General features: G+C 39.5%; 2 protein-coding genes across 5 annotated transcripts in view; one reads left to right on the top strand and one right to left on the bottom strand.

Annotated features, from left to right (window-relative positions):
• The window catches only part of LOC116446445 (unconventional myosin-X-like), a 93,791-nt gene extending 84,572 nt beyond the window's left edge, over positions 1-9,219 (top strand). For all 4 annotated transcript variants that reach the window (XM_032114260.1, XM_032114259.1, XM_032114261.1 and 1 more), the window contains 3 exons: positions 1,053-1,502; positions 2,242-2,433; positions 2,991-9,219. In XM_032114260.1, coding sequence (XP_031970151.1) covers positions 1,053-1,502; positions 2,242-2,433; positions 2,991-3,104 — 756 coding nt within the window. In that variant the 3' untranslated portion in view covers positions 3,105-9,219. The remainder of the gene's footprint in view (positions 1-1,052; positions 1,503-2,241; positions 2,434-2,990) is intronic.
• Positions 9,220-10,361: 1,142 nt separating this feature from the next.
• Positions 10,362-27,127, bottom strand: part of LY75 (lymphocyte antigen 75) — a 44,394-nt gene continuing 27,628 nt past the window's right edge. The window contains exons 23-35 of the mRNA XM_032114263.1: positions 25,665-25,825; positions 25,166-25,295; positions 22,574-22,800; positions 20,677-20,845; positions 19,343-19,504; positions 18,304-18,426; positions 17,674-17,868; positions 17,100-17,320; positions 15,829-16,003; positions 15,164-15,331; positions 13,852-13,974; positions 13,230-13,397; positions 10,362-12,235 (exon numbers count right to left, since the gene is read on the bottom strand). Coding sequence (XP_031970154.1) covers positions 12,051-12,235; positions 13,230-13,397; positions 13,852-13,974; positions 15,164-15,331; positions 15,829-16,003; positions 17,100-17,320; positions 17,674-17,868; positions 18,304-18,426; positions 19,343-19,504; positions 20,677-20,845; positions 22,574-22,800; positions 25,166-25,295; positions 25,665-25,825 — 2,207 coding nt within the window. The 3' untranslated portion in view covers positions 10,362-12,050. The remainder of the gene's footprint in view (positions 12,236-13,229; positions 13,398-13,851; positions 13,975-15,163; positions 15,332-15,828; positions 16,004-17,099; positions 17,321-17,673; positions 17,869-18,303; positions 18,427-19,342; positions 19,505-20,676; positions 20,846-22,573; positions 22,801-25,165; positions 25,296-25,664; positions 25,826-27,127) is intronic.

Below are 27,127 nucleotides of genomic sequence, written 5' to 3'. Positions count from 1 at the left end.
TGGGCAATTTCTTTTGATTAACAGAGAGGCACTAGAAGAGTACTGCAGACAAAGGAAATGACAATGTAGTTGTCAATATTTTTCTGCTGAGTAGTCTTATTTTTTTAAGTCATTGTACTCCATAGTACAATGCTGCTGGCTAGATCAGAGATCACACTTGTATGAGAGAGCCTTGCAGCTGGCATGCACCCCAGCTGTGTGCTTTGTCCCATCTGTATTACTTCTAATGAACACTGACCTCACCTCAGAAAATCATAGCTGTAGAAAATTACTGAATCTGTGTTAATGGCAGAGTCATGAAGACTAAAACTCACTGATAGTCAAACGGATGGCATGTACATCACTCAGACCATGGGTCCTTTCTTGAAATGAACATCAAGTATTGTTAGCTAGAGAATGTCTAGAAAACCATCAGGAACGACATCATGGTGCTCTGTGGAACCTCATTTGTACCAAACTCCCTGTTGACAAGGCTTTCAGTCTACGCAGCTGTAACTGGCAAAGAGAAGTAACAGGAGGAGGGTAGGTGTTACCCAGGCATTAGATGGATGTGCAAAACACCCCGTTAATAGAATTCACAGGAAACAGGCAAAGAGAAGCAAGACAATTGGTGGAGACATCAGGTGAAGGAGGAAGAGATGGGAGGTGCTTTTGTGTAATGAAACTGAGGTTGAGAGTCTTGAATTTATTATGTATAACTCTGGTATAAGCTTCACACAGGAGCTGTAGCTGGTACAGCACAAAACCAAATCGGCTCAATTCTGGTCTCTGCCGTCTGTTCCAGACCTAAAACGTCTTCATTGTAGGACTTTTTGTACAGGATAGGAGCCCCTCAAAGATCTCTGTTCTGTTCAGGCTTGCAGAAGGGGGTGTTCCCTCCATATCAACCAGTTGCAGACTTCAACATATTTTTTACAATGTCTGCTCTGACCTCCTGAATTATGTCCATCCTGCTGGGATCAGCAGATGTCACAGGAATGTGTACGTGGACCCAGATGTGAATAAAGTGTGCTTTTGCTTTCTAATGACTTTGGGGGACTTTTTGTTTGTAGGCTCACGAAAGCCTTATAGATGGTCATTTTCCTGGGCCAGAGGACACTCTGCAGCGTCTGGCAGCTCTGCGACTGCAGTATCTTCATGGAGATTATTCCAAAATAAGCTGGACCCTTGATGGAATCTACCCAGTTAACAGACTGAAATCCAAAATACTGCACTCAACAAAGAGCAGCAGCAGTACCAGCCACACTCTGGAGAGGAGACGGACCAGCTTCCTTGAAGGGACATTGAAGCGTGGCTTCAAGACGGGGTCTGTAAAGAAGCAGAAGGTAGAAGAGGAGCAGATGATGGAGATGTGGGTAAAAGAAGAGCTTTCAGCTGCTCGGGCAAGCATAGCACAGAAATGGACCAAGCTGCAGGGGCTCTCTCAGCATCAGGCCATGGTGAAATACATGTCCATCGTAAAGGAGTGGCCAGGTTATGGGTCAACCCTCTTTGATGTTGAGGTGAGCAGTTAATAAACTCCTGTAACCACAGCTGAGGAGTATTTTGGATATCAGTCTGGAGAACAGATAGAGCTGTGTGTAACACATTGCTCAGCAGCAGAAGGGAAATTTGGGAACTGGATGCATTTTGCCTTAGTAATCTCAGGGAAAGTCTGCAGTACCCACAATACCCAAGAGTTACTACACAGAGAGCACATAGCAGGCAAGGTGGGGGCATCCTGGTACTTAAGAAAGTGGTGGATAGTGAAAGCAAAAGGAAAACAAAGCTCTGTTATTCTTGCCCACAAGAGGTGCAGCCCTGTTCTGCAGCAGTACAACAGAAACTGTGCAGACTGGGGCATGCACAGCACTGTGCTCAGCCTGCTAGAATTGGAGTCCACAGTTCAGTTCTGTCAGTTCTGTTGCTGCCTAGGTGGATCACCATGGGAAGTTGTGTGCACTCACTATATTATCTGTAAAATAAGAAGTGGAATATTGACTTTGTACATCACTTAAAAATCTGATGAGATCTGTTAGCTATTACAATTATTTATTACTCAACTAGTATTTGACTCACAGCTGTGTCACTTCTGAGTCTTTGCAGCAGAAGTGCCTCCAGTATACCTTCTGCAGGTACCCTGGTTTGTGTATTGAATTGAAATGTCCTACAAGAGCTAGAAACAGAGGGCTTTTCCTTAAATGGAAAATTACTTGATCCTCCACTGCATTTTTGCAAAAGGTCATGTTTCTTTTTCTGCAGTGCAAGGAGGGTGGATTCCCCAATGATCTCTGGCTTGGCGTCAGCACAGAGAATGTGTCTGTCTACAAACGAGGAGATCCTAAACCACTAGAAACTTTCCAGTATGAACACATTGTTTTCTTTGGAGCACCACAGCCCAACACCTTCAAAATTACAGTGGATGAGAGAGAAATGTTCTTTGAAACCTCCCAGGTACGTGAAAACACACAGCCACTTCAATTAAGCTTCAAGGAACAGACAGGTTTCTATGCAAGAACTCTTGACTAATGGACTACACAGCCAAGGGAAAAGATGAAGGGAGCTTAAGTCCAAAGGGCAGGGTACCTCTTCTTGAATACAGGGATGAACAAAAAAAATAGGGTGGATAGAAAGTGAAGGAGGTTGAATGGTGTTCCAGTGCATCAAGAATTCCCAGTTTTGGGCACTCTTCAGTTTGGCTAGTTTTTTTCATTCCTTTCCAGTAGATGAATGGGGAGTTTCACAAACCTTAAAAAAAAATAAACAAGATTTATTAACCCTGAAGTTGCTTTTCTTTGAGCTAAAAATATTTTTAAGTGTTGCTACAACCAAGCACAAACTTGTCAAGCCTTTCCCTTCTTACTGTCATGTTCACATTTAGTATCAACATGCAAAATTTATTGTGTCGTGACTGTGGGCAAGGGGAATCTTTTTCAGCAAAATGTCCTGTATGCCTCAGCGCACTGAGGTTTTCAGAGTGCTTATGCTGTATTACTGTGTTCTCTCCCCAGGTGGGCGAAATAATAAAGATCATGAAAGCATACATCAACATGATTGTGAAGAAACGCTGCAGTGTCAAATCAGCCACCAGTGTGGACAGTCATGCAAGCATCTGGACTAGGTGATATGGATGAACTGGCACTAGTTTAGTCATGGGTATTTGCAACTTGCCAGCACAAGTGTAGCAAAGATGTTTTTTAAGAATTCACGTGACTACTGTATTTAAACCTGAAGTGACATCTACAGTACCATAGGATTTGCACCTCTGCCCAAAGACATTAAACAGTAACAACTGTTGTTAAGTACTAATGACCCAAAACCTGTTTTCCCCTTGCTTGTTTGATGAACAATGTACCTTAAAGAAGCAAAGTCAGAAGCATCCTCCTCCTTCTCGTGTGCTCTCTGCTGCTTTCAGTATCACCTGTCATACTGGCAGAAAAATTAACAAGAATCATTTCTGCAGAACAGAAGACAGACTTAAGCTTCCTTAAGAATTTTGAACATGCAGACATCTGGGATCATGTGATCACAGCACGGTCTGCTAAAATAGTATTTGTTTTATTTATTTTGCAAACAAATCTAAAATATAAATCACTGTGGGTTTGGTTTTTTTTTCCTTCAGAATCTGCTAACCATCTGATCTGGTCTTAAAAGGAAAAAGCCTTTGTATAATTGAAGCCACATGGTCCAACAGAGAGGTCAAACCCTATATGAGAGAGCACGAAACAAAGAAACAAGTAAAAACACCCAAGGTGGTTGTTTACCTTCCAATAAAAGTTCACAGGTACACGACTGTAAAAAGTGGCACTTTCAGTTAAACTACTAAGTACTCCAGTCTAGGAGGAAATTTCTGGAAATAGCTCCACTGAAATAGACCATAAGATGCCATTCTGGGCACATTGCAAACAGCATCTGTTGCCTAAAAAATAATGACTGCTGTTCCCCTGTACAGCCCAGGAGGGGAGATTGTTTTAGTAGCATTTCCAGAAGAGCTGCTCTTCACAAACTCTAGGTATGAGATGGAGGGTGGAGATTTACGGTGAGCAGTTTGCTTGCGTTAAGATCCTTCTTTCTTTAGGGGGGATTTTAGGATGACTGGGGTCCCTGAACTTTAAAGTGAACTGTTTCCTACTGAGTGAATAGGTGCTTAGATAAATTGTTGTAGGCAAGATTTTTACTTCCTCTCTACTACAGGAAGCAGATGCCAAATCCTTCATCTCCCCCAACTTTTAACAAGAACTGCTCACATCACTGGCTCCCCATGGTCCCCATCCAGTCTCCTCTAGGTCCTTAGTCCTCAGCAGAACTTGAAAACAATGCTATTTTGCCAAAAGAACTGCTTCTTGGAGGTTTTTATAGCTACCTGCAATTTGAAGAAGCAGAATTTTTTTCTTCTCCATGAAAGACAACAGCCATCTTCAGTCTCTTCAGAAAGTTGATTTCATTGTTTAAAATACTCAGTATCAGCCCCATCATAAATCAGTTGCAGTAGCAAACAAGAAACCTAGTGTTGAGCCATTTTCTCTGACTCTTGTCTAGTCTTGGGATCCCAGAATGCAAAGGACCATTCTGTTTCTTACTGAAACTGCAGAGCTGTATGTAATACGGGCCTTGTTCCACATTTAAAATTGGCTGTCTCCATTTCTGAAGTAGCAGCAGCTAAGGCCTGTTAGCTATGAAACAGAAATGGCATAGAACAGTAGGAGTCAGTGTGCAACAGGTTCCATTCCAATTCATCATCAAATTGTGCCGTATCACTGATACTGTGTTGTAGAACACTAGTTTTGAGGGTGGCAGTACAAGAAGAAACACTGTACATAACCCCTGCTCCTCTCTCGTTTCCACTACACTGCAGCATGTGCAAACACTCTGTGCACTTGCTACACGATCAGCCTAAGAGGGTGGTCAGTGCTGTGCATCATCCCTTCAGCTGGAGTTTTGCCTTAAATAGCGTCACTGATGGATCCTACAAACACCCCCTTGTTGTCATGAGGAATAAAGAGATGACCAGGTCACAGGTGAGAGAGAACAAGAATGCAGAGGCAACCTGAGAAGCAACACTTTGTATACACTGCATACACTGGCTCGATTTCTAATGTATCAGACTAGGCTTGATTAGCCCTGTCCTAACTCTGCACTAGCTCTACGTTCTGCCTCTTGGGTTGCTGCAGGCAGCTTGAACCCACTTGAAACATAACTCACACTACTATTTGTTGTAATTTTGCTCATTTCTATTACAGAATTCCTTCTTCTTTTTTTAATTTGTAACTGGCTTTACAAGATGAAAGTTTAATAAATTATTGGATTGCACAGGCTGTATTCACTTACAGGCATTGTGTGCCCATGTTAAGGTGTTTGCTTGGAGCTTAACACTCAGAACTTGTAAGCAAAAAGTAGGCGTCATTGGCATGAGGATACAACAGCCTTTCCTCCCAGAAGCAAATTTTGGGGTGAATAGAAAATAGTTTTCTGCTATAATGGGGAAGGTTTTTTTCCAACTTCTGCTTTTCTCTGTGGGGCTGTGTCACACCTTTGCTCAGTGGGAGATGTCCCACAGGTTCTGAGACGGCTGTTGTCAAAGCGGAGCAAGGAATTAATCATCTCCCAAGGCCCAATCTGTGGGATCAACTCCATACCTTCTGCACCTCCAAAGTCATTAATAACAGAAAATCACTTCAGGCTTAAATAAGGTGCCAATCTGCACTTCCCGTACAAGTGCATGGCCTGGCCATGGTGCTCACCTAAGAGCTTGTGTCACTGAAGTGGTAAATTGGGACTGGGAACAGCTGAGCTGTCAGCAACACAGACAGACCACCCCACTAGCAGACAGAAGTTCCCTCAATCCATACACAGGTATGGAATCCAAGCAGTGATGCATCCTCCCCATCATTATGCTCCCCCATATCCCTTGGTCAAATGCTCTGAGTGTCTCAGGACCCTGGAGATTGGTCTATGCAATATAACCTCCAACTGTTTACAGATTATTTTTTCTCCATCTTTATCTCCTTGCATGGACTTTCCAGGTCTTTATTCGAGGCTGCAACTGCCTCTGATTGCTGCAAGGTAGCCAGTCTCCTTTCTCTGCAGCTGCTGAATTTCAAACTGCGCTTGTTTCATTAATACATCTCTATCAAGACAACAAACATGGACTGCTGCAGGTCCACCACAACTACACCACCACACACAACTGATTTATTGAGTGGTAGCCATGAATAACCACCCAAAGTGGTGGTGAACTAAAAGCCTTCTCTGACTCCCTTTTTATATCTGATCATGCTGTCCATGTGACATGCAGTCCCTCTGGGACCCCACCCAGGTATTTCTGTAACGGTTAATTCAAATTTGAATGCTCTAATATTTATTTTATATGAACTAGTTTCATGACAGTTTATAATCAGCACCTATACCATAAACACAAAACAGTTTATACACAAAGACACTGCCTCAGGTAGGTTGTATCACAAGGTCATGTATCTAGTTATTATTGACTGTAAACTTGAAACATTTATTTATAGCTTGTTTTAAAACATACAGCCTCTCCCCATGTAGGCTGTGTGTTCTAGCATTACCCTGTGCATTTGCTTCAAAGTAACATGCTCCCCCTTGGGCCTTTAAACAAATCTCACATATTAATTCCAGCCCCCACTGTAAAATACAAACTCGTAAATCAGTGGGATGCAAATTTGCTAGGCTCTTTTCTAGTTTTTGTACCAGAGATTCCTAATGCACAATTGGATATACACCTTGGCCTCATTCCACTGTCAACACAGAGGTGAAGGCCGGGAGCAGGATTGCCAGTGACAGTCACTTACCCCATGTGCCAGTTCAGCGCTGCTCCAGCGTGGCTGTGACACCCAGCTGGGAGGAATCCACCACACGGAGCACCCAGACTCTGCACCCGTGTTTAGGTCTGAACACAACCCAGAGCAAACACATTCAGGTGGCTGATTCCTGGTTCCTGCCATTTGCACCCAGCACTGGCTTGGGCAGCCCAGCAAGCTACAGAAAAGAGCTCTGGTGTTCCAGAGCCCAGCTCCACCTCCTGCCCATGATGCACCCAGGAACACGTCTGGGGCCCCTCACAGCCCTCAGGCACTGGCCCCAGGCCTTCCCCAGAATGCTGTGAGGTCTCAGGATTACCAATACAAACATGTTCTTCCTGTAAAAGCAAATACTTACAAATCCTGAGTGACTATCATAGTGACAGCTGGAGAAGATAAACTCAGTTGGCTCTATACTGGGTTAGACGCTGGGCATAGTCTTTGCGGGGCCACTAATGAGGCACACACGTTAATAGGAGCAACTTACCTATCTTCTACCCTTTCTCCTGTTGCAGTGTGAGGCTGAAGGCAACTCAGCTGCTTCTTTGTGTCTTGTTACCATGTGCCCATGGGCACAGCAGTATTTAAAACAGGAGCAATCTCCTCCCAGCTCCCCTGCAACAGCTGAATCTTGGTAAGTCACTCTCTTTGAGAAAAGCAATCCAGCAGAAGGCTCGTGATAAAGTACTCAGAAATGGTTCTGCAAGATGAGACTGGTGTGGGATACTGAATCTGTGTGGTAGGAGATACCCTGGTTGAAGAAGGTGTAGAGGGAGTCCCCTGGTGCTGGAAGTGGGGAGAAGTGGCTGTTGTCCACAGCAAACTCCCCATTGTTGTGTTGTGAGTACCTGGGCCAGGGTCAAGAAAGCTGCTCGCTCCCTGGCTGCTCTCTGCTTTCCTGCTTGCAGAGGAGGGCAACACATCCACCCTACCCAGGTTGTGACGTCCTGTTGCTACAGGCTGCTCTAGCTGTCCACAGTGGCTGTTGCAGCCCTTTTCCTGCAGCCCGTGGCAGTGTTGTGGAGCTACTGGCACTGCTCATCCCACATGTTTCAGCCCTGCAGCTGCTGCTCCTTAGAGGAAGAGGTGTTTCCTGCTCTCCTCTCCTGGCAGCTTGCGCTGGTGTAAGGCTGGCTGGTTGGATCTTGTGTCTGTGGTGGTGTGTTCTCCATTTGGTGGCTTAACAATCAGTGCTGCAAAGCAGGTATGAGAGAGAAGAGGTACAAAGAACAACAGTGTCCGCAGGAGACAACAGAAGACGGAATTTCCAAAACCCAGTCTTTTTCCTCAAAGCAGCTCACAATGCAAGCCCTGGGCAAATGTGACTTCTCACTATCCACACACATCTATAATTCACGCTCATTTAACACAAGATGATCTTTAAATACCCAGATCATGTTTATGAAAAAAGACATTTCAATGAAAGTTCAGTTGCTAATAGTGATGACATTAAATCATGCATATTTGTAAAACCATCTCAACCCATTACTTTGTTAAATCTAACAAGCCTTATATGCAAATTCAAATTAAACTTACAAAGTGTAAGCACCATGGTTTTGTACAATTATCTGCTCTGTATAATCTCCTAAAGGGGAACATGACACATAACATTTGAAAAGGGAAGTTTTATACTTCCTACCTGTACGAGTGTCCCAAGACAGAGCATGCAGAAGATGATCTCTGTTCTCATTTGTTCTAGCAAAAAATGCGTAAGAGGCCAGCATAATGCAGGAAGCACATTTTGAAATAATGATTTTGTATTGCTGAAATTCCACTTTTTTAAAAGTCACCTTGAAGTAATTGACTCTATTTATGCTGAAAAGTAGTAAAACAAACAAAAGAACTGTTGTACTGTTTGTAATTACAGTCCCTTCTGTATTGGCAAAGAGAAATCCATAAGGACTTACAGTCTGTGTTGCAGTACTGTGTCATCACAATAAAAACCTCATCTGGTATCCTCTCCTACCCCCTCAAATCTGTTAAAAATCTTAGTTACTGACAGATACTATGATAGAGAGTACAGGAGTTTTCAGTGTGCAAATACCATTGCTGTGGTTCAGCCATAAAGAATATACCCAAGATAATAATAGTCTTTTATAAGGGCATTTATGCTATGTACCATTTGCAAGTTAGTTTGCTATTAACAGAATATTCCCTCTCTACTACTTTGTCAGCTCTCATTGTAAAACTCCAGAACTAAATGGGAAAGGCCCATTAGAGTGACAACTGAATTTTACTCTCCAGTAACTAATTTGTTTTTCCTAAGCTTAGTTCTTTAATATTGCTCATAGGTTTTGCTTTAAAATTGTGCAGTGTCTGTTCAACTTGGTCAATACGAACTTTATGTACTTCTTGACAACAGAATGAATTTGACTACTTTTAGAAACCTGGGTGTTACATATCCCACTGTGCTCCATACACACAGCAACAGCAGATGCATGAAGGGCCCAAACAGTAGTTCTGACTTGTAGCAACTAAAATTGTCATGTTTGGTCTTCATTTATTTGCAGCCACACCAAAAAAATATCACTGGCAGGCCATGCAATTTACTTACTCCTTCCAAAAATGTTTACATGTATAACATATGTCCAAAGCAACAAGCAAATGGCGCATTTGGTTTAAGGGAAAAATGCTGAGAAGTACAACAAAAGCATCAAGCCCAAAGGGTGCTCATCCATAAAGACCTGTTGATTTCTATGTCAATTAAGTTATTGATGAAGAAACACTGTTAAAATAAAATTGCTGGCTGGTGTAGTGGCAGATGTGGATTAACCTTTCCACGACATAGAGTCTCCAAGGGCCAGGCAAAACTCAGGAAGAGGAACTGAAATTTTTGCCTAGAGCTACCAAAGCTGGCAGATAGTCTGTGCTCTGGGATGAAGGAGTTTTAGGATGCCTTCTCAACTCCATTGCTCTGGGACCTGGGAAAGCATGTCTCTGCTGCCATTTCCCTCTGCATCATATTCAGTTTTAAGATTAATGTTTTGAAGCAGACAACCTTGTTAGTCATCTTGGACAATAGGATGTTTCTCCCAGCAAGCCATTACTGGAGCTAAAAATAACACTGCCCTGTGACCAGCAGTCAGAGATTTTGGTATCTGGCATTCAGAGTTCAGACATCACTTAAAATGAATACATCTCATGCTTTAATTGCAAGTGTTACTTGGCTGGAAATAGTTTAACTCTGCCTATATTTAAAGAGGTGTTATGTAGGGAGCCTTTATACACTGCCTTAATTTGGGCCTTGAGGTGCTAATGAACTACACCCTAATTAGAACAAAAAGGCACAGAGGAATGTTCCCTGACTGTGTAAGCCTGAAGCAGCTTGATAAAAGCCAGGTATAACTAAGTTTTCAACTGCAAAAAGAAAGTTACCAGCACTCTTTTTAAATACACCAGAGATACGTGTTACCTCTAAAGTTTTCTGACTGTAGTAACACACACTTACTGGCTTTAATTCTGATCACAGCCCCTGTGCTATGTGCTTTTTAACTCAGTGATTAATGAGCCATACCTTAACTCTGATAACTGCTTCCATGGAAATAAAATCAGTGTAAGCAGTTCAGTGTTTTATTTAACTTTATTTTTTCAATAACAATACTGCCAAATAATCTTCCTGTGTATTTCAAATGAAGTGGGTTATTCAACCTGCACTAAGGCCATTGTGCTTATGCAAAAAAGAATTACCAGTGATCAGACAACTTGGGTGTGATGAAATAAACATGAGAAATGGGGCCTGAAAAAATTATTTACATCATTTGTAAGAATAAAATATACAATTTTTAATAAAGAGCATATATCCTTTTGTGTTGAATTAGGATTTTACTACGAATTGCCGCTTTCCATTTCAGATTCACACCTAAAAATGCTCAAAGTATAAACATCTATAAAACTATAAATCTCAAAACGTGGGAACTCGTAAATATTTTTCCCCACTTATTACTGTAGTTAGAAAAAGACAATAACCAACATTTTTTTAGTCCATTAAGTTAGAAGTCATTTGGCAAAGCACTTAGGCATATAAGCTAAACCAGAAGACATCAGGAACCAGACTTTGCAACGTTTCAAACACTTCTCATACCAGGGTAAGTTAAAGAATGAGTATTATTTTCATCATAACTGCATTTTCTACAAGTTACCTCAGGAAAGCAAATGTTCACAATTGTGCCCAAAGTACCAAACAAACAACAAAAGTGCTTACTTCTTTGATCAGCAAGCTACCACAAGGGCTCCTTTACCGTGCCCCTTCAGGCTGCTCTTTTAACAGACTCAAAGTGGTATCTACAAGGAGTTCTCTAATTCTCAACACAACTGATAAACACTTGCTTATCAAAATAGTGCAAACAGGAACAAAGAAAAGTGCCATCAACATAAGTAAACTGCAGGAAAAGAAGGCAGTTGAACATTGTGACCTTGCTCTGCTGCTTCAGAGAAATCAGTAGTACTCTTCTCAGCACATCTGGCCACTGTATTCCTATTTACAACCTCCTGCCACCACCACATGCAGAATGGATTTGGTCTTTGGCATATCCTCCTTCATAAAAGTAAATGCACCTGCTCTTTGTACTGTGCGTTTAAAAAAATCAAAAGACTTTTTCAAAACATTAATTAATCAAATCATTGAGTAATTAATATATACAACTCCATCTTCCCTTTCTCCCTTTATAGCTTTCTTTGGAGTGCATAGGAAAGGCTACAGTGACACATCACATACAAAAATCAAGTTTAAGTTTTATGCAAAATACTCAAGTATTTTTAGCATTTATGTACACAAGTTTGTTTACCATATATTCTCAGTCTTTCCTTAGACATATTCTCTATATCTTGTTTCTTGGACAGATGACATATTTCACCTATAAAGTTAGAGATAGGTAACTATAAAATGAGGCATTTAATCCTAGTATAAATAAGTATTGGGAAAAGTATATTTTAAGTGTATTCATTAAAGTGATGTTGCATGAAGTACTGCTGGCATTAATTTGTTCCATCAAAAATTCCAGTAAAGAGATACAATACTATAAATTAAAAAATACAACAGATCTCTGAACACCTTGCATCTTAAAAGGCTGAGGCCAAATGTAAAGAATTACCTTAAAATTTAATAAAAATTGCACTTGTATATAAACAAACTCATTTTAGCCCCAATTAATAACCTTGTTACTTTTCCAGAAAGAATAACACATCGAGTAGCTCATTTCTTATGGCTTCACACAGTGAAGTTCATGCATAAGTTGATCAGAAGAAAGTTTTTCAAAAGCTGTCTTTTGTGAACATATCATCAGTTTCATCATCATTCATCCCTCTTTGATAGCGTACGGAAGAGAAGGCACTCCAGTGAAGATGCTTCTTTTTGTAGAGGTACCATACCAGTCCAGCAATTAAAACCAAAATAATTAGCAGGGCAAATGCTATAGCCACACCGGTATGATTAGAACCTGAAACAGAACAAAAACCAAACAGTTATTATTTAAGAGTTTTGGCACGAATATTTTGTCATAGGATTGATGCTTAGGTAGCCACACGCTAATACTGCACAGCTAGCTCAGGTCAAGGCAAAATGCTTCATATTAGTAGTCTTTGCTTCATCACATAGTAAGTTAGATGCTCATTCACAGGAATGCATTAGCTTATTTTTGATCATTCTGTTGTTAATTTACTAATATTTAGGTTGGAAGGAACCTCTGGAGTTCAAAAGAACCTACTTGTAAATGCTGCACTCATTTAGAGGTTCGTATACTTCATAAATCTTGTGAGATCTGGTCTCTTGGAATGGAAGGTAATTATACTCCCTTCAGACTGAAAAGATCTTGTTGAGGTCTTCCTTAGTGGCACAAAGTTTTATCTATTCCTGCATTTCCACTTCAGTGAAAATGTATACAAAGTCAGAAAAGATTCCACTGCTTCTCAGGTAACTGCTTGCTTAAGGCTCAGGTAACTGCTTGCTTTCCTGTACAAAGCCAAGTATGAGGGAGTAAAGGCCTAAGTCTCTTTCTGGAGCTATGGGATGACATTTCCAGAAGCCTCCCCAAGACTGAAAACATATTCTGTAGTACCTGCTCACTCAGCATCTCTTACAAGCAGAACTCTTTCTGACTCCACCTACACAAACTCACCCATGACAGATACCATGTGGTAAGAAGCAATAGCAACTACTCTACACTCTCTTGTAAGTGGACATTTCAGTTCTCTTCCTTACCCAATGAGCAGACAGCAAGAGCCAGGAGAAGTAAATTCCTAGACCATTTGTCTCTGAATGCAATTTTATGGCTAAACAACAACAGAAGACTCTTGCTTAGGCAGAGGTACTTGATGGGTTCTTTTGTGAATTGCACTTCCATTATTTCAATACAGACTTTATCCAATAAACTAGAAATTCCTGAAAACAGTCTCTACAAAATTAAGTCTCTGCTAAAATCAATGTTTTCGTACCTAAAGGAGCTTTACAAACCACTCTGCTTCGGCTATGCGCACAGTCAACTTTGGACCACTTGCCAGTTGTGGACAGGATAACACTACACTTCTCATTGGCTGCTGCAGTTTTATTCTCCCAGTTGACATAATTAACTGATGAGCCATCCAGCCAGTTCAGGGACTGACCTGTTAAAAAAAACAAACCAGTCTAGATCACCAAAACATCCTGTAATGTTACACAATGTCATTCACAATTTATTGATTTCTTCACATTGCTAAAAGGAAAAGGGCTGACTATCCATCCCATATATTAAAAGCAGTAGATACAAACACACAACTTTTAGCCACCCCTCTTCTCTAGACCTTTAGCAATTGATGCACTTGCATCGAACATTGGGCAGCAATAACAGCAGTAGGAAAAATTAATTTCAGAGACTCCTGATTACCCTAAGTGTGCAACAGGAAGAGACTTGACTACAATGAAGTCCAAAGTGCTTTAAAATGTTAAATGAGGGATTCCAACCTCAAGTAGAAGTTACTGTAGGCCACCAACACTACAGAACTGTTTTTATGTGAGGATTTATGCATTTATATTTACAATATGAAACATTCATGCTCATACATTGTTGCTACTTCTTACCCTTAAAGCTCTGATCCAGGCCAAGCCATACGTTCTTGGTGATGAGATCATGTTCCTTTATGTGTGTGCTAACAAATGCATTTTCTTCAGCATCCACTATAGTCAGAAGGGTTGCTGAAGGATCTATGGGGCAGAGGAAACGAGTCAGAATTGCAACCTACAAGGTTTTTCATGGTGCTGGTACACTTGAATTTTCTGTGGGAACAATTACTATGGGAAAGGATTTGCTGCTCCAATAAGCTTTTGTAAAATTAGCTTAGAATAACCTTCAGAATAAAGACAAGATCCTCACATCCCCTAAAATACAGCATGTTTTACGAGATGGCTTCAGATCACTGGTTATTCTAGCAGGTTATACAAAATAAAATGGGAGTAAATTTATTGCAACTGCAGACTACATACATGGAAGATACTAAGAGATATGCCTGTTGAGAATTACTAGTATTGCCCACGTAATAGGTTTTCAAAAATATAGAACAAAAGCTCAGCATTTTGCTGAATCAAGTTAATTTCTAAATCATTCCTCTCACTGTGCCTCAGGGTTTTATGCACAGCAATTAAGGAGTAAGAGGGAGGAAAGCGTATGCTAGAGGCATGCTTAAGAGCGTACCCATCCTCTGCAAAGCCAGATGCTCTCTCTTTCAACTACCAGACCAAGTTGGACTCAATAGAAAACTGCATCTAGGACTGGGTTATTTAGATCCTAAATAGTGAGTCCAATCGCAAGATAATTCCATTAAAAAAAGTTACAACAGTCACTAACTTCTATGTTAGGGTGATTAAAACTTCTGTACATGAAACTGCTTAACATTGTTTCTGCAGCACAATTCCCCATGTAGCTCAGCAAAGAAGAGAGAAAATCCTTTAATTTGACATAAAATTACGTTTTTTATGTGCTTTAATATCTGTAACATACAAGCTTTGAACCATTTGATAGGTTAGCAAGCTCCCTATTAGCAAGCAGCTACAGCAGATATAAGAAGGAAGCCCTGCCAACAGCACTAACTTTGCATGCAGATAAAGTGTTTTCCTCCAAACTGTAAGCATTAAATTCCTCAATCTTCTACAACTGACTACCTGCATTTTATCTGCCAGTGCCAGTGTGCTAAACAATTTGTAGTGTTGCATTATTTTATTAAGAATTTTCATCAGATGTTCCAAGATAAAGCTTGGTATTGCCTTTCCTAAACTAAAGGAGCATAAAAATGGCAAAGTTGAAGTATAACCAGAGTAAGTTTTTAGGTTGTTGGGTTTTATTTCTTCTCAAATAGGGGATTTATAATAAGTTATGTGATGAGGAGTCCAAACCTACTCAGCTTCTGGCAGATTCTCTTAGCTTCTTCCACGTTATACACAGAAAAATTGTAGAATGCCATGTCAAAGGCATAACAGTGATCCCTATACTGTTCCCACTGCAGGGAGCCACTGCTCTGAGGGCATCCAGAGGCTCTGCTCGCTTGCTTTGGCTCCAATTTTCTCTCTGCAAAGACAAAGAAATTGATGATATTTCTGCTGTAGCAGTTTGTGCACAGTCTCTGGAATAACAGGACAGTAAGTATTAACAAGGCCTACTACCACTACCAACAACCACTATTCAATTATCTTACATTCCTTCTTACTGTGTCATGGATGAATTTGTTTGAAAATGGGCATAAGACAAATCCCAAAGGCTTGGGAACCATTTTTTATTGCTTTTTTGTGGATTTTGACATCTGTTGTATATATACTTTGATTTAGAAAAGATACATACATGTGATATTCATATCACAGGTGATCAAGAAGTAACTGGATTTGATTTAGATTTTCACCACTGGAATGATGAGAATTTATCTCTCTGAAGTATTAAAAAGTGTTTTATCATTCCTGATAGAAAACTCTTCTTAAAAAGGGAATCATGTGCAGTATTTCAACTTTCATTTCTATTTATAAATGCAACATGTAAAGACAACTTCACAAAACCTTAAAAGTAACACTTACTGTTTGGAGGACTATAGCAAATGGCACCTTCAGCAACATTTGTACACTTTGTACGGTTCCAAAATCCTTTAGTATCCAACAGAACACAGTTCTCAGTAGTATTTGAATTTTCTAATTCCCAGGGATAGTAGTCAAAGTCACTTCCGTCTGACCATTCAAAATTAGCTTTACTTCCCTGATTAAAGAAAAAAACCCACAACTTTTAAACCACATGACTGTGCTTTAAATCTCATCCATCATGAATTAAGTCATGCAGCAATATTTGTCCCTTGTAGAGTGATAAATTAAAGAGCAGGTGGTCTCATCTAAATTCACAGTAAATAAACGTACAACATAGTTTGCATTTTCTTAACATAGAAATTTCTATTATTTGTGGGAACTGATAAAGTACAGCATGTTCACAACGTGAACCTGCAACGTGCCTGTTTTATCCTGTGGGGAGCATTTTACTTAGTTCCACCCTGCTGTTTCATTTAAGCAATCTGCCTTGCCTGCTATGAACATTAGTGGATACGTTGCAAACTGCTAAACTGTTGAGATGGCCTCAGTGAGTAAAACTGGGCAGCTCAGGGATGGTTTGCAGCGCTAGCTCCTATTTCAGATACAATCCTGGAAACCCCTGACAATGAGAAGTCAGTTGTGAAGGACCCATTCTGTCACAGCACAGGCAGAGGTAGCACATGTATGCATAGAAATGACACACCTCTGCAGAGGGGTATTCCTGCCAACTGCGACTTGGTCTGGCAATTAGTGAGGGGAGCAGGGTCAGGGGCCACAGGCTTTTGGCTCCACAGTAAAGCAGACAGAGAAGGAAGAAGAACTGCAGCTGCCTCTTGCTGTTGTGTTTCCTGGGAGAATGGACACTTAACTTACTGAGAGCCAGTTCCTGAACTGCTCTGGAGAGCCAGTCCTGACCTCAACTAAGCAGGTTCCACACAGCCATGTCTGTCTCTATTTGCTAATGAAATCTCATTCTAAAGAGGGCCATGAAGTCTGAAGCCTCTAGGGGTAGCACTGCAAATCACGCTTCCTTGTGCTGCGAGGAACAATGAGAGAACACTGTTATTTTAAACTGTTAGGTATTAGGAAGAAATACCTTAGTGTGCCTACATTCACCAAAATTTAATACTAACACATTACACAGGGTTGAAAATATACTACAGAGAAAAGAGATTCTAAGGAACTGGAAGAAAAATCAGAAAATACTTCATATCTTGTCCAAAATATTATTTACAGATCTGTTACTAACATCCCCAACAGTGTATACTTACATCATGAATTGACAACCCAAGCCACAGAGGATAACCATCCTGTTTGACAACATCTTCTAGAAATAACTGTTCTGATTCACTGTGTACACTTGCTAAATCACTGTTATTTTGTTTGCATGATCTCAGTGCCTCATACCACGTTAATTTTTTCTGAAGGATCCTGTATGTTCTGTTTCCATGTGGAATAGTCTCAGGCAATGGAGGCTTGTGCTGTTGGTGTCCTATTGCAAAGAATAAGATGATAAATTGTGTGCATTTCTTTCACGTTACTAGGAAAACACAGAAAGCTTTGAAATCGATCAGTGTAACCCAAGCATTGAAGTGCTCACTACAAGCCACTTTCAAGTAAGTTTACTTTTGCTACTTTTAACACTGAGTTCAGCAGTTGCTGGAGGAGCACAGCAAACATTTCTCCTGATCAGAGTATTACAGCAGTGATGCAGACTGACCAGATGACCCCAGATGCTCATGACAGCTGTGCCATGTGTTTCACTAGGAGCAAAACTAAAGCCTTTTTCAGCAGGAACCATGAATTTAAATCATGACTCTCATCCAACACTCCAATACTACTCACCCCTTTCGATTTTACAGGCGAGAATACTGTACATGTTGTAGTGATTAGCATGCCAACTTTGAGAATAATTATAAATATCCCAAAACCCATCAAGATTTACACCAGCAAAAAAACTGTTCTTCTTTATGATAGGTCTTCCCAGCCTCCAGTTATTGTAAGTCAGATGAGTTTCATCATACCACTTGAGAACATTATCTGTGGAAAACATTGCATATTTATTAAAACACTGACATTATGTCTACAAATACCATTTAAGTTTGAATATATTAATGATAATAACAGATACTCGCTTTGGAAAAAATGCTGTGATACCATAAGTTACTCTAAATCAATTCCATATCCAATGCTAAATATGTTAAAAGTGGCCAGGATGAGTAATGCTAAGTCCTGCTTTCCAGGGAAATCAAATTTTGACTAAACAGAACATATTGGATCTAATTATCACTCAAACAGAGAGCATGTCAGGTTATTTTCTTCTAGAAGACAAGTACAAATATAAATCATTGTTACAAGTTTGCATTCACTTTGACTTTAGTTATAAACTGAAACATGGAAGAAACATGCACTTAATCCTGCAAATTTTGTCTCCAATCCAGTTAATAAGGAAAACCCCAAACCCTAAAATCTTACCACTGTCATCATAAATCACACCCAGCCAGACCCACAGAGCCAGACCGCTGAATGAATGAAGCTGCTCAGTAACAAAGTTATTCTCCTCTTCATCTCGAACGCTCAGAACAAATGCTTCAGGGTCTGTTGAAAATTTTTTTACATTACTTTCTTACAAATTCACCTTTCAGTTACAAAAGAAATAAATTTTTTTCTATTACTGTTAACAATTATTACAGATAGGTCAACAGTGTGTTAGGGCCAGATCTTTATAACATAATAACTAATTGAACACTGCAAAAACGATTTTCAAATGTATTATCAATGGTACTATCTCTGGTTTTTTGGATAAGTGTAAGATTTCAGCTCCAGAGATATTTGTGGGTCCTACTGTCACTTCAAGTTGTATGTAATAAAAATTCCCTGCACAGAACACAAAAGTATCAGCAAATTTTCACTTGAACATATTTGCTTGAACTGCCCTAGTAAACAAACAGTATTAAGGGAAAGATTGAACTAAAAGCCATTCACAAAAAAATAAAAACAGTTTTTGCAAAAATGAATGTCTGGAGGTTTAAGAGAGGAAAGCTGTTCCTAAGGTTTTAATTTATTCAGGATGAACAGAAAATGTCCATGTGCTTTTCAGTCTATTTATTTTGTTCACCTAAGTGTTCCACACAGCAAAGCTGGGGGCAGCAGGAAACCATGAAGTAAATGTTGCCAAGGGGATAACAATTACCCAAACTATTTAAAACTGGCATATTATAACAAAAACCCCAACCAAACACAAAAACCTTCCAATTTTTCAGAGATGTCAGAGTTCAGCAGTGCAAAGCCACCTCTTTCTTCAACTCTCCTATCCATGCTCTGGCATTTTTTATCAGAGTAGTGCAAGGGCAAACAGGATCAGGCAGTGCAACACTACTGCATTACTGCTACACAGCCTTTCTCAACATTCACTCTGCTGTCTGTCATTGTAAGACAGTGACTCAGATCTAACACTCATCTGCCTCAAGCTGATCCAAGTCCATAAATACCTGCAGTATGACAAAGTACTTACTCATATTCCTGCATAAATGATGAGCTTCTTGAGACTTCAGTTCTCTCCATCTATTTTTTGTTATCACAAAAGTGTAACAATTGTTTCTAAATGATATCCAGGGTGTATTTTTAATCTTATGTGGGCACTTCACTTGTGTAACTTGTTCTTTTTCAGTCTTCTCTAAAAAAAGACAAGACAACATCAGTATATGAATTACTAATAACACCACCTGACCTGGCACCCCACAAACCACTTTCAGGTACCACTTAAAAACATGTAAGACAAATAAGTGCCATCCTTTAAATGTGTAATGCATTTTTGCTTTCAGTTTCCTCATGATGGTGATTTTTTTTTTAAGTAACAAAACCAGCAGTAAGCTCTACTAAAGAATACAGATACTTGTAAGTTTTCACAGTTATTTTAATAGGTTAAAAAATAAAATCCCAACAAAAAAGCACTAAGTGTAGGCCAACAATTAAAAGCTTGTATTGCCTCTTGTGCAAGGCAGATCACTGTAACAAACAGGCTACTTCACAGCTAGCAACATGTCAGTTCTATGGCTTTATCTAACACTTGAGGAGTGAGAGGCACTCTTCCTGCAGTTTACCTGGATTGTAAGCACAAAACAGTCAATGGCGTCATAATGCCACACTTTACTGTGACTCAGGATGTACAATGGCTTGTGTTCCCTCACAGACAAAAACCAAAACCATAACAAATCATAATGGCCTCATAGGGAAGAAGTCTGTGATGATCTCTCAGAAAAATCTTTTTCTGAAGGATACACAACTAGCACAGCACTTTCCTGAAAATAAAAAAACCCACATCCTACTATATCCCTGTCTTGTTTAAGGGTTAGAAGGGTTTTGTGAACTTCAGATGATGTAAATTTCCAGTTCAGTGTCTACCTTCTATCCTTCTTCTCCGTATAATCACGTACCTCCTCCCTGCATAAGACTTGCATGTCTGAATAGATTTTAGGAGGTCCCAATATTAAAATGTAAATAGTACAGAGGTAGCTTAATCTTCTCCTACATGCAAGTGGGAGAGATTAGTATGCAACGATCTTAGAGAAGCAGTGCAAAGATAGAATCAGTTGGCAATAAGGGTACTGTCTGACCCAATGAATCCATGCTGAATTGATTTCTAAGGAACAACTGGATTAAGAGCAACATGTGCATGCCCCCGTTTTTGAAGCCAGTTTCTATTTTTTCATGGCATAGAAATCAGACTGTCTGAGGAAATATAAGTTTTAAAAAGTTGTAATTTTGAAGGTACAACCTGGAATCATCAAATATGTTCCATAATTAAAAAAAGGCCAGCTTTTATAAAAATTATGGTAGCATACATACTTTCTGATGCGTAGCAAATAGCACCTCGATTTTCAGAGGAACAGTCAGAAGTTCTCCAGAAGCCATCAGTATCCAAAACCACACATTCTTCACTTGTTTCTTCATCATCCTCAGACCAGCGACTAAAACTCACATGTTTCCCATCCAGCCAGCCATAATGTTTTCCACCCTAGCATTATTTAAGCAAAAGGCATGAGCTTACACAGTAAAACAATGCAAAGGGCAGAAAAAGACAGAATAATATATTTACACTGGCTAGACATTTTCAGTGTTTCTGGTGAGAACTGTAAGTGTTCCGCTGCCCTCACGATCTGATCTCCTGCTCACAGGATACCAAGCTTTGTTATTTTAAGTTTTGCAGTTGCAAAAATACAAATTAGCTGAATGGCAAATTATCCAAAGGTGATGTTTCACTACTGTGCTTACGGAGGAAGGCCTAGCAAAGGGATGTCCAAATTGCACCATTTGCATCTGCAAAGCCAATGGTGGATGTAATCTCTTGGTCTTGGAAAACTGGTAATAACTGAGAAGAAAGTCCAGTCTCAGTTACTCCATACCGAGTTGAAAGTAATCTATTAAATACTTAATTGATTTAATAAATCAGATGTATTCCTGCCCTGGAGGATGCAGGAAGGAAAAACCCACATACAAGCAGCATGCTATCCTTTAAAAATCTTATATTTGAAAGTCTTTGGGAAGTCCCCCTGCTGTTGTGTAATTTGTCTTGTATCTTTCTTTTGTGTCTGACTTCAGCACTGGAGTAACAAGTTCTGTTGATCAGTTGCATTATAATTTCCTTTCATGTGACATTTTAATTGTGCCCAAATAATGAAGTGTTGCAATAGTGAAGAGCCAGTGCATGCCTGAGCTGTACGACCCAAAATGAATCATTTGATCGTCATTTACAGATTAAAAAAATCAAAAGAGAAGGGAAAATAGATTGTCTGGTTTCCCCATCTTCACTAAGATTAAATGGTTGTTTCCATTAAAAATTTAAAAATGTTTTCCATGAAATATATACTCCAATTTCTGTAATTTCTGTTTTCCCCTACTTTGCTGAAGTATTCAGTAGCCCAGTACTGACACTGGAAGAACATAACACAACAGTGCTAAGTGAGTACCACCCAACTTCGTAGGTAAGGCACTTCTAAAAAAATTCTAACCTTTTTCTTGCAATTATCTCCAGAGTCCTGTGCTTGACAAAAAAAGATAAACCCTGCCAGAAAGCCCAAGCCATTCCATTAACAGTTGAGACAGCTCTCCATCCACAATAAAGATTTTTGACAGGTCCTCCAGATAATATAGATAAAAAGCAGCACCTCCTGCATTATTTCAACATTTTTTGACCAAAAAAAAAAAAAAACCACAGGGAGAAAGAAAAACCCACTGACCTGTATCAGAGGTGCCTCCCTCAAACTCAAAACATGGGCAGAAATAACATGAAGTAACAACAGAATCTAAGTTAAACTTCAGAAATGTATCTTCACAAGTATTCAATGATTCATTTTGAATTTTATTTGCCACTTCTAGTTTCTCCCTTCCAAAACAGGTTTTTGGGTCATCTTTCTAGGGTGGTACTGTAAACAGTGGTGATGATATTAAATGGCAACACTAATTACTCATATGTTAGCAAAAGAGACACCCTATAATATATACTTTCATGGTCTTTTAAAATAATTTTATCATCATCAATTTATCCAGTGGAGTTCAAGAACTACGTAACTTGGAGAACTGATGGTTTAAAACATTTATCTTGTGACACTCCAGATGGTTATCCCTAAATGAAAACAGTTAGCCCAGAAACTAATTTGTCATTGCATTTCTTTAACTCAGGTTTTGCTTCACACAACTGTAAAAATTACCTTAAGCCAGAGTGTGAGGAAAAAACAAAACTTACATCTCTGCTGAAGAGTCCAATCCAGAGTGGGTAGTTATGAAGAGCAGCCTGAACAGCAAGAAAAGCCTGCTGGAACTGATCTGTGATGCTAACCAGCTGCATCTTGTTATTTATGCATGCAGCCATTGCATCATTCCAGGACAAATTCTTCAGAATTACCATGTATTGAACATTTTGATAGCTCAATGTTTCATTAATGACTTGTTCTGTCTGGTTATCAGCAGTTTCTATACATAAGAAAGAAATCCAGTAATTAGGTAGTTAAATACTGTAACACATTTTAAACTCCCAATGTCTCTGTAACAATCAAAAAGTCTGTTGGATTACACTTGGGAAAAAAACAAATCTTAGATAGTAGATTGTGCTGATAATTATAGTTGGAAGCAAACATCTTTGATACCTTAGATAGAAAAACATATATTAAAAAATAATTATTATTTTCAACTTAGGTTCACACCTTTTTATATGTTATTTTTAACTAACTGCTAAATAAATTATTGAATTAAAAACACATTCTATAACTTTAATTATATACAAACGGGAGAGAGCAAGTGCTCTCTGCTGTAATATAGCAACAGCTAAACTTGACTCATTTATCTCTGTGGAGCCTACGGATTTATGCTTATGCAAATCTAATGGGCCACAAAACTTGTCTATGCAGATCTTGGTACAGCACAGTCCCAGAACTCCTTACTGCCATCCACGAATATAGCAAGAACTGATTTTGCCTCCGCTTAACTAATTACAGAAAATCCACCTTGCATAGGGAGGGATATAATTCACTATTTGTGCTCTAAGCATGGAATGTTATCACAGTTACCAGCACCACACCCGAAGGCACACAGCTCAGTGATGCATGGCTACGCAGCTAATAGAAGGTGCAAATACTCCTGTGGGTGGTAAGTTAAAGTGTACAAATGGTAACCCCAAAATATACAACCAAAAATAAATTCGTTCTGCAAAAGGCAGAACCCTCCTGCTATTTAAAATATTTGAAGTAGAAAAAGGCTTGCAAGGGGTGGGGGCAGGCATCACTCTATAAATAACAGTATATAAATGGCTGATTGATAGGCTGACAGGGCCATTTTCCAAAACACAAGATGACAAAAACACAATATTCATTTGGTATTTACAGCTTTCAATAGATCAGAAAACTGAAAAGGCTGAAACAGATTGTTTCAAGTGATTTCTGTCTGCTGCCAAATGCTTTCACTTAGTAAACAGCTACAGAAGAGAACCATGGAGCCCAGGGTGCCATCACACATCAAGAGGTACTAAATCGCAAACAAGGCAGTAAGTAAAGTGTTCCTTTCTGAAAAAATAATTGCTGATGATTACCATCTCAAGAAATTCTGCAAATCACAATCATGCCAAGATTTCCAATGAACATGAATCATCTTTTTCCCTATAAGGCCCTAGACAACTTGGACTCTCTCACAACTGTCCCTACAACCTGCTGAGGTCCCTCCCAACACAAACTATCCTTAGATACCTAACAGTTTAAGACTAGACCACAGCAAGACACATTCTCTGTCAGTCCGAAAACCTCTCATTACACCTTCTACAGCTGTGGCAAAGAAACGCTGAGTATTTAGTCACTCCAGACTACTAAGATATTGATATAAACAGATACATTGTCAACCTTAGATTCATAAAAATCTCCTTTTCACATTTTTATGACATCTCTTTCATCCAGACTTCTAATCTTAATGCTTGGAATTTCTGAAGTATTTGGCACTGAAGTAAAGAAGACTTTGTACGTTAAATGGAGGTGGGGGAGTGGGAAGTGGAAATCTCTGCCTACTTGAGAATGAAGAAGGTGGGCATAGTCTTGGGCGTTTTGTACACCTAAGTTTCTTTGTGTTTGATTTTTTTTTTTAGAAGATAGCATGTTCATGACTTAAAAGGATTATTTATATAAAGGAACCTACTCAGAAGTGGGTATGCTGAACATCAGCCCATAGCAGTAATTAAATACACATAATAACTATATGTGTTTGATCTTATTCCAGTAATTGGTATTGGCCAACCCACATGGGTACATCTGAATATTATTTTTAGTTCAGATTAAAAAATCCCACTCACACCAACTCTCAAGTTTGCTCTGGGGAGAGACCAATTTCAACATTAAGAGTCTATGATACCTTATATTCTCACAGAACTAAAGGATAGAGGATATATTTAAGGAGGATATAAATATTGGGAGATTCCTTCCTAGGGCTTCTCACTTCCACAGTTCTGAAAAGGAAAAAGGAGTCACTTGTTCTATCCCTTGATGTACATGACCTCTATACCCACAGAACATTAAAGACCCGTCTACTGAAGTATAATTCCACTGAAACCACACAAAGTCTCTCAGGAAAATAGATTCTCCCTGAACTGGCCTATGAAAAACAATAGGGAAAATTCTGAATGGCTGACAAAATAGGCCCCAGATCCTCCTCTACACTCTGCTTGTCTAAAATTTACCTGCCCAGTCTCTACAAGAATCTTGGTCTTCAAGTGAAATAATTTACATGCATTAAAGTCTCCTGGCACATGCACCTTAAGTTTAAACTCTGGCTGCAATTTGTTTTGATTCTTCAGACTTACCTACAGACCGCTGGCATATACCCAAGAAATGCCTGTCAGCACAAGCAGTGAAATTCCATGTTCCAACATACTGTGATTTGGGATCATTGAGGATTACACCGCACTGATTGTTAAATTCTTCATCAAAAAGCTGAGAAACAGAAATATCCTTATCAGACTCAAATAAGGCATAAACATACTTGTGTAGAGGTGAAGTAATAGGAGTCTAGAAGAACCCCAGCTGTCTGAACTTGTTTAAGAAGTTTCAAAGGAGTGGTGCAATACAGATTACCTGTTTTACAAACACTACCAGGTGCCTGGACTCAGAAAGTTTTCCTAAGCTAAATACATTTCAGAAGCTGTAAGTAAAGGTAAACAGAACTCCAGTACTATCAGCCACCCTGTTGGCCAATTAAAATGACTAACTGGGGAATTTGGTCTGTTACATGGGGGTTTTTTTGACACACTATTCCAAACTTCATTACTCAATAGGCAAGAGAAATCAAAAGTCAGAACTTACATCCAGTGGAATTTTCCTTAATCTTCCTGTCAGGAGCGGGTGAAAGTTACTATACAACAGTCTACTCTCATCTATCCATTTGTTTTCCCTTGTACTGAACAGGAACTGTAAACCAATCCAAATATCTTTTGGCAGGCCAGGAAGCAAGGATGTTATATAATCTGTTGGACAGAACAGTAAATGTACATATTGGGGTTAGAAAAACAACACTAAACATCTGAAAGAATACTTCACTTAAGTAAGACAATGCAATCCCCGTTTCTATTAATTTAATTTTTCCAGCCCTTCATGATTGCCAAATGCTTATAATCCCTTCCTTCCATGATAACACCTTTCATATTGATTTTGTCTGAAAGAAGCAGGCTATTGGTACTTGTCCTTCAAATTCTGAGCTGAGGAGAAGACAGTGGATTTAACCTGTTCCTTTGCCCATAATTTGGAGTCTTTTACTTACACACAAATTTAAGAAGCTGCTTTTCCACAAGCCTGCAAGATCTTCTACTGTCTCGCTGCCCTTTCTGAATTGATGGACGGAGTCTTATCTCCCATCTTTCTCTCTTACAAACCATAAATCAGAACATTTTTTGGATTCTGGCAGAGTTTGTCCACCCCACCATCAGAGAAAGCAGGACATGTCAAAGGAAATGAGATTTAGTTGAAAAAAAATTCAGCCAGGCAAACCTTAAATCAGACCCCTCTTAGGGAGCATTCTGGCAAGAAACAATGGGCATTGGTAACCCCCCAGGCACCAAAAGCATTCACTAAACTTGACTAGTTTAAGAAGACAAATTGAAGCTATCTAATTAGCTACTGCTGACATGTTTTAACTATTGGTCACATGCCAGACTAGTCACAGCCTATTTTCTGAGAGACAAAGCCACTGTAGATTTGCATGTCAGAGCTAGCCCCTAATGCCACCAGGAGGAGTAGAGGCAGCCTACAGAAAGAAGCGCACTTTAAGAGGACTGTGTCTTCTTTCCATATAGGTGGTCTCCACTACACAGAGAAAAGAAAAACAAGCAAGACATAATAGCAAACACTTCCAGACAACCCCAATCACACAAGGGATTCTGCTTCTTAACATTTCAGAATGGCTGTGCCTTCCCAACCTTAAATGCATACAAAAACATGCAGGCCTGAGACATGTACATTCCTGTATATAACCCTATTCCTCCCCAAGAACAGCAGTAAAAAAAAATTACCATTAAGCTGCTGCCTGCAGGTACACTAGAGACTTCTCTAGTCTACCTACCCTATTTTGTTTGGCAAGAGGTTTTTTGCTTGTAAAGAAAATATGCACTGTGGGCACTGCAGAATTCAACTGAGCTACTTCAGATACACCCTCTGAGAACTCTTAACTATCCACAAGAACACAGCTGCAAATTCAGCCATATCATTCAGTGGTTTATTGCTGAACATTACTTGCGGCCAATGGGAACCCATTTCTTCCTCACTGCATTTCT

This window comes from Corvus moneduloides, chromosome 7, assembly GCF_009650955.1.
Source record: "Corvus moneduloides isolate bCorMon1 chromosome 7, bCorMon1.pri, whole genome shotgun sequence".
Lineage (NCBI taxonomy): Eukaryota > Metazoa > Chordata > Aves > Passeriformes > Corvidae > Corvus > Corvus moneduloides.
Note: the sequence above shows the minus strand (reverse complement) of the source record. Positions and strands in the feature narration are given on the sequence as shown.